The following is a 7,920-nucleotide window of genomic DNA, read 5'->3' on the forward strand; positions in this document are numbered from 1 at the left end:
AAACGATGCCAATGAGATATCTTGGGTTAGTTAACAGTATCTTCGCTTAAAATGTGCATTCTGCCACTAGTGTTGCCAACCAGATTTTCAGTGAGAATCAGTGGTGTATATCGCCTAACAGACTACCCACCTTTGAGGGAAAATATATTGAAAGAATATGAAGCGTTTTTTTCACCGCGACCGGCGATCAGAGTTTAGCGACCAATTGTTTTACCCCTACATCACTGATGAGAATTGATATTGTCTTTTTGATTTGTCGCTAGATTACAATTTGCCGTTGCTGGGATGATGTCACCGCACCAATTTTCCTTGCTGCCGCACAGCCCCTTCCCTTATGCTTCTCTGGCTGTGTGTGCGCATTGCTATGAGTGACTTATTTTGCTAAAACAGCTTCTCAAATCAAAAGCTAATCGAATCATGTTTTATTTGTAACATGCGCCTAATACATCAGGTTTAGACCAGGGTTGGGAATGTTTCCACTTGCCTCTAAATAAATGTATATTTAATGTTCAAGCTCTCTTATTGGTTGGTTCAATTCCGATTCCAACCTATGGACTACTTCCAGAAATACTTATGCTACTTCAAAATGGTGCAAGTCATCAATGCCGCTGTCCATGCTAAAATAGGCTTTTGGGTACCAGAGTCCTCTATCTATCTCTATGATATGAACCCCGTGAGCTATTGTTCCTTAGCAGTCTCATAAAAAAATTGAGTTGTTCAAATAAAATTAAACGCCGGTGGACCGGTGTATGGGCCGTGACGTGTACGGCAAAGCGGTGATGAGAGGAGTGATCTTCTCAAATCGAACCGTAATCTGCGCCTCTCGATAACGTTATCAACAAGGCAATAATGGTGCATCGTTCAGATAAAAGATAAATATATTTTCAGTACAATTATATGTTCGACTTTTCAAATTCGTTTTCAGTGGAAAGGCAGGCAAAGTAATTGTATCAAAAGCAATCACTTTTGCATTTGAAAACACAGAATCCTACTCATTACTCCATGTGCTTAAAGTACGTCACTTTTGGTTTGAGACCATTTCGCCGTCGGCCAGAGCGGGGCACCTGGTTTACGCCTGGGAGGCAGCCCAGTGTTCCAAAACCAATAATTTTCACCCGAAAAAAACTCCTACCGTCGCGGCAACCCGGGACAGTAAATCGAATCTTCAAACATTAAAAAGAAGATTTGTTCAAGAGGACGTTTGCGTCACTTCCTCTTGCACGAAGATTTTCAGCCAATCACAGCACGCTGCAGAGCTGAGGGCGGGCGATCACGCGTGAGGTTTAAACAGTCTGGTTTCGGTTCAGAGGAGTAAAGTTGTCTGGTTACTTATTTTTTATTGATTTCTAACACGGATTTTTAGGTTTCCTATTTCAGCAAATACCCGGGAAGATGTCACACGAAGGGTATGTTTTAAAATGCACAACCATTTTTACATTTTTAAGCTATTGATTGCATTGTGTGGGTGGAAGCATTCTAAAATGCAGTGCGGATGGTTCCAGCCTGAATTTACCCAACATATTATTATTACTAGTCATATTTGGTCGATTCGTCGTGCTATGCAAGCCTCAAATTAAAATAGTAATTATTGATTTTTAATTACGATGATGAGAACACAAGTACTGTTCGAACAAATAATACCACAAATGCATTGGCAGACAGAGCAATCGAAACCGCGCGCGCCCAACACAAGGAGGTGGCTAGCACATCAGCATTCGATAATTTATACAGAAAACACTTTTTTTATTGATAGGTAGTAGGAACGCTAGCTAATGTATTATTTGCATTGCATACATACCTATCTATTTAAACGCTTCTTTGTTGGTGTGGTATGGCGCGATCTTTTTGGAGATTACTAAAATGGAACGCCTGCAAACATTATGGCGGGCCATCCATTGTAGCTAGCTAACGTTAACTAATTTGGCTTGCTAATTCTTACTTCATGTAAGGATGGGAATTAAAATAGGTTTTGTTTTAATTACATCAGTCGTTACATCCCGGGTAATACAACATGCGTACACACACACAAGGATTGTCCCCCTTTTTTTGTATTAGGCCTCTGCAGGAGTTGCCCTGCCTGAATGAGTATTTGGAGGGATCAATGCTGTCCATATCCCAGAAGAGCAAACGGGGAAAAAGAGAACGCATCGGAGACGGTCTGGACACAGAGAACACCCCTCACGAGCTCATTCACCAGTGGTCACCACCTCACAAGCAGCGGGTGGTCTGCAAGGGCAAAGAGAATGGGGAGAACCAGTTTGTGCTTGCCAGGCGACCAAGGAAAAGGAGAGAGTTCTCAGGTGTGTATAGATATACATGTGTTGGAAGGAATACAATAAGCTCAGAAGTACACTTGCTTACTACTTGTAGAAATATATCTGGAATTATGTTTCAAGAGAAGTCACACTTTTTTTGAGTTATTGATGATGTTTTTATGATAGGCTTGTCCTGGGACACACTACCAGATGAGTTACTGTTGGGAATCCTTTCCTGCCTTCCCCTGCAGGACCTCCTCCGGATGTCCCGGGTCTGCAAGCGCTGGCATCGCTTGGCGTAAGTCTGCGACAATTCAATCATGCTTGTAAAGTACTTAGTCCCGTGGGGCTCAGTTGGTAGAACATGGTGCTTGCAATGCCAGGGTTGTGGGTTGATTCCTATGGTGGACCAGTATGAAAAAGTATAAAATATGTATGCGCTCACTACTGTAAGTTGCTCTGGATAAGAGCATCTGCTAAATGACTCAAATGTATTACTACATTGCAGTATTTCTGCATATTAGATATCGCACTCAGATATCTCCTAACACAGTCAAATGGGTCAACAAAACCTGTCATTAAGTCAATGCATGCCTTTGTGCCTGTCAGGTTTGACGAGTCTCTGTGGCATAGTGTGGATCTTGTAGGGAACCCCCAGCTGGATCAAGCTCTTGGGCAGGTGCTTATGGCTGGAGTACTGGGACTGCGCTGCCCCTGTACCTGCATTGGAGAACCACATTTCACCCACACACAGTGAGTCCTCATACATACATGCCTATTATGGGGATACAGAGCTTTCTTTTCCAACTGTTGAAGGTGAACCCAGACAACTTAGGTTGTGGTGCTGTATGTTCCTTTTTTTTCAGACACCTGCGTGTCCAGCACATGGATCTCTCCAGCTGCACTGTCTCAACCCCATTTCTAGATGACATCATCTCCCGCTGCAGGCGACTAGAGAATCTAAGCTTGGAGGGACTGGAGCTCTCTGACTGGATCATTCAGTGAGTAAAGAAGACATGCTCTGTTGCAATGATCTGTCAAGTGATGTTACCAGCCATTTTAGACAACATTCGGCACGATTCTTAACATTGTTACTCTACAGGTCCCTATCCCAGAATACTGAGCTGGTACGGCTCAACCTGTGTGGCTGCTCTGGCTTCTCACCCAACTCGCTTGGTGAGATGCTCAAATCCTGCTCACGGTAAGCTTGGGGTCTGTCAAATTGTATTTCTGTTTTGTTTGACTGTTTTGAAGTCCTATGTCTATTTCTGAATGACAGCATAATCATTGCATTTAACTCACTGTTTAAACCATCTGTTGCATTGGTAAACTAATGCAGAAATGTCCCTTTTCCATTCCTACGCCAAGGCTTGAAGAGCTGAACTTGTCATGGTGTGACTTCAGTACTGATCATGTGAAGGCTGTTGTCAGTAACATCCCCTCCAATATCACTCAGCTCAACCTTAGTGGCTACAGACAGAACCTTACTATGGAAGGTGAGGAAGCCTGAGGCATTGAACATTTCCCTCTGCCCATATTTGTATTGAATGTTTACATATCTATTGATGTTAAACTTACCAATGGCCTCTTTTCAGATCTGAAAGACTTGGTGGAGAGATGTCCTCACCTTGTAAATCTGGATTTAAGGTGAGGAATTCCTAATGCAGGTCATGACCTGGGCTGAACTGTGGATCCAGATGATTGCTTTGACTGATGTGATTTGACATGGATACTGTGAAACTACTGTGTTCTATCCCATCATCTCATTATGATAACTGACTATTTGTGTTACAGTGACAGTGTTCTGATGACGACCTCAAGTTTCCCCATCCTGCAGCAGCTGCAGTCTCTTAGACACTTAGCGTTGAGCCGTTGCTACCAGATCCACCCTGCTGCCTTAGCGTAAGTCACACTTATTTTTTAATGTGATAACAGGAATGCTTCTTAGCTGCAAATGTTCCTCTTTATAATTTGTGCAGTACTAACTAAACCTGTTTATTTCAGTGACTTTGAGAAGTTTCCAGAGCTGCAGACGTTAGAGGTGTATGGGCTGGTCCAGGACACTTACCTGCCAATCCTGAGTAAAAGTTTGCCCCGTCTACAAATCAACACCCGGCCATTCTCGGGTGTGGCCCGTCCCACCGAGGCCACCCGGCGGGACCGCGCCATGTGGGGTATGACCTGTCGACTGGTGTTCAGGTCCTAGTCTTCCTAACGCTGTCACTAACCTGTCATAACTTATTTCTGTCTGATGCGGGCATTCTATACATGGAATGTAAGCTATTTTTGTGTCTGCCATTGTGTGTATGCACATTAATTTGAGCCGTACACAATTTGTGGTACACTGACACCAATTGTTTTCACTGCTGATGAAGATTTCTGTTTTGTTGTGTTTTTGGCAACACTTTTTTTATAATGGTGGGCATTGGTTCAAAGTTACTCTAAGGTCAGTAATAGGACATGGCCTTCATATGCACAGTAGTGGGAATTCTAAATGTTGGTAGGTTGCATTTCTCCACAGTAATCTTACTTGAATAACATGCAACTGAATTAAGATTTTAAAGGGGTACCTGTTTTAGACCATTTAACCCTGATAATGTTGAAGACTGGGCGTGTAGTCGTAAGGGAAATGCCTTTTATTTTTTTACTTGCTATAATAATACATTCTGATTTATAGGATACGTTATCAGGATTCTATGATCTGTCCAATATCTTGACTTTCGAACATTCCAGAGACAGATCTGTTGGAAAAAGGGTCTGTAGTAAAGCTAGCCAAACAAAAAAAAATCTTGATAATGTTGGTTCATTCTGTAACGTTTCATTAGCTGGATATAGTAAAGTTAATTTCAGTTCAGGTCTATCAACTGTAAGGTGGGTTTGCCAGAAAGACAAGCTAGGAAGATTGGTCTGTTAGACTAATGCATAGGTGCACTGCCATTAGCAGTTGACATCTTTCCCTCCACAATGCAGTGTTTTATAAAATTCTAATTAACAATGTAATTTACTTGATATATTTTGTTTTGTATTTTAAAGTTGGAGACAATAAGAAATCAATGAAGCCATGTTGTTCGTATTACGTTTTGACTGAATGAAAGCTGAGGCGGCTCTAACATAAAATATGCTAGAATCGTTGGCATTTTTGTGGAAATTAACATTTTAATCTTGTCCCTAAATTAGGTACGATATGAGAATGTGCACTACACCTATGTAGTAAATGGTAGCATTCGCCACAAGGGGGCAGTAGCTATGTATCGGTGCCATGTTTGGTATGTTTCCTGTTCGTGCTCACATTTGTTTGAGAAACTTTTTTCTATTCATGCGTTTAAAAAATAAGATTTACTATGTTAAATACTCATGTGAAACTTGCCAATTTTATGTAAATAAATGTTTTATTTAAAGTTGTGATCATGAGTTGATTTGCCAACTTTGTTTTCACACCATTTAATAATCAGACATGCCTCATGTGTCATCGTTTCAGGACCTGGCACCATAAGGAGTATACACATCAGTTATGTCACTTCAGCTGTAGAAATGGAACCACAAAGTAGTCCATATATAGTAAACATGGAAGAATTCACAAAACAATAGGGATTTAGTTACATTGCCCCCTTTGGCATATTAATCTTATTACACAGAATTCTAAATAACCATTCCTGTTAACTCCAGGATGTTTTTCAAAAGACCCCATGGTGAAGGCTGGAACCAACTATATTTAACTCTGTTTCCTAAAGTGTCAGATTGGTCCAGGCACATTCTGTTTTGATGAGGCCCTGGCCTTTTCGGTGCAATACAATGCCTTCAGTTTCATATTGTCCTCTAGTCTGGTTAAAGCCAAGCTGCTCAATAATGCAATTTGTTGTTGAAATCAGCTAAATTGAATGTACTGTAATTAGGTCGACTGATTATGATTTTTTTAACACCGATACTGATTATTGGATCAAAAAAAGATGATACAAATACATAAATCAGCCTATTAATTGGTAATGACTATTACAACAATACTGAATGAATATCAATCAATTATAATCACTAGTTAACTACACATGGTTGAAGATATTACTCGTTTATCTAGCGTGTCCTGCGTTGCATATAATCGATGCGGTGCGTATTCGCGAAAAAGGAGTCTTGCTCCAATGTGTACCTAACCATAAACATCAATGCCTTTCTTAAAATCAATACACAGAAGTATATTTTTAAACCTGCATATTTTGCTAAAAGAAATCCAGGTTAGCAGGCAATATTAACCAGGTGAAATTGTGTCACTTCTCTTGCGTTCATTGCACGCAGAGTCAGTGTATACGCAACAGTTTGGGCTCCCTAATTTGACAGAATTGTACGTAATTATGACATAACATTGAAGGTTGTGCAATGTGACAGGAATATTTAGACTGATGGATGCCACCTGTTAAATAAAATACGTAACGGTTCCGTATTTCACTGAAAGAATAAACGTCTTGTTTTCGAGATGATAGTTTCCGGATTCGACCATATTAATGACCTAAGGCTCGCATTTGTGTGTTATGTTATAACTAAGTCTATGATTTGATAGAGCAGTCTGACTGAGCGATGGTAGGCACCAGCAGGCTCGTAAGCATTCATTCAAACAGCACTTTCGTGAGTTATGCCAGCAGCTCGTCACTGTGCATCAAGCATTGAGCTGTTTATGACTTCAAGCCTATCAACTACCGAGATTAGGCTGGTGTAACTGATGTGAAATGGCTAGGTAGTGCGGGCTAATAGCGTTTTAAACGTCACTCGCTCTGAGACCTTGAAGTAGTTGTTCCCCTTGCTCCGCGGCTTTTGTGGAGCGATGGGTAACACTGCTTTGAGGGTGGCTGTTGTCGATGTGTTCCTGGTTCGAGCCCAGGTAGGGGCGAGGAGAGGGACGGAAGCTATACTGTTACACTGACAATACTAAAGTGCCTATAAGAACATCCAATAGTCAAAGGTATATGAAATACAAATCGTATAGAGAGAAATTGTCCTATAAGTCCTATAACTACAACCTAAAACTTCTTACCTGGGAATATTAAAGACTCATGTTAAAAGGAACCACTAGCTTTCATATATTCTCATGTTCTGAGCAAGGAACTTAAACGTTAGCTTTTTTACATGGCACATATTGCACTTTTCCTTTCTTCTCCAACACTTTGTTTTTGCATTATTTAAACCAAATTGAACATGTTTCATTTTATTTGAGGCTAAATTTATTTTATTGATGTATTATGTCAAGTTAAAATAAGTGTTAATTCAGTATTGTTGTAATTGTCATTATTACAAATACATATTATTATAATTTTATTATTATTCTACATTTTTATTAAAATCGTCCGATTAATCGATATCGGCTTTTTTTGGTCCTCCAATAATCGGTATCGAAAAATCATATTCGGTCGACCTCTAACATAAACATAGCCTTCCTAACAGCAGTATTCTGGTCAGGGAAGTGAAAGGGAAAATCCCACCTGAACTGACCACAACGGAGTTTCTGTAGTGCCTCAGGGAAGGCATGTGTGTAACACACAGGAAGGCACAGATGTCCCTCTGACCTTCATGCAACAAAAAAAAAAGAAGAAAAAAAGACACTTGTAATATGAGCACTTTTTTCATCAAACTAGATAAATAACTTTATCTCCTCTCATTCTATACCAAAAATGCTGAAATT

The 7,920-nt window shown here is 40.4% G+C and overlaps 1 protein-coding gene across 2 annotated transcripts; it reads left to right on the plus strand.

The window, feature by feature from the left end:
- Positions 1–1,258: 1,258 nt before the first annotated feature.
- On the plus strand, positions 1,259–5,660 carry LOC139422861 (S-phase kinase-associated protein 2-like). 2 transcript variants are annotated; one of them, XM_071174283.1, is made up of 10 exons: positions 1,259–1,406; positions 2,056–2,300; positions 2,442–2,553; positions 2,865–3,008; positions 3,122–3,256; positions 3,358–3,456; positions 3,624–3,751; positions 3,851–3,902; positions 4,050–4,157; positions 4,260–5,660. In XM_071174283.1, the coding sequence occupies exons 1-10, from the start codon at positions 1,393–1,395 to the stop codon at positions 4,459–4,461; spliced, it is 1,239 nt and encodes a 412-aa protein (XP_071030384.1). In that variant the 5' UTR covers positions 1,259–1,392; the 3' UTR covers positions 4,462–5,660. The 2 variants fall into 2 exon arrangements, with proteins under 2 accessions (XP_071030384.1, XP_071030385.1); XM_071174284.1 differs by lacking the exon at positions 1,259–1,406 and having other exon boundaries at positions 2,201–2,300; positions 2,507–2,553; positions 4,260–4,507.
- Positions 5,661–7,920: the final 2,260 nt, after the last annotated feature.

Source organism: Oncorhynchus clarkii, chromosome 12 (genome assembly GCF_045791955.1).
Source record: "Oncorhynchus clarkii lewisi isolate Uvic-CL-2024 chromosome 12, UVic_Ocla_1.0, whole genome shotgun sequence".
Taxonomy (NCBI): Eukaryota; Metazoa; Chordata; class Actinopteri; order Salmoniformes; family Salmonidae; genus Oncorhynchus; species Oncorhynchus clarkii.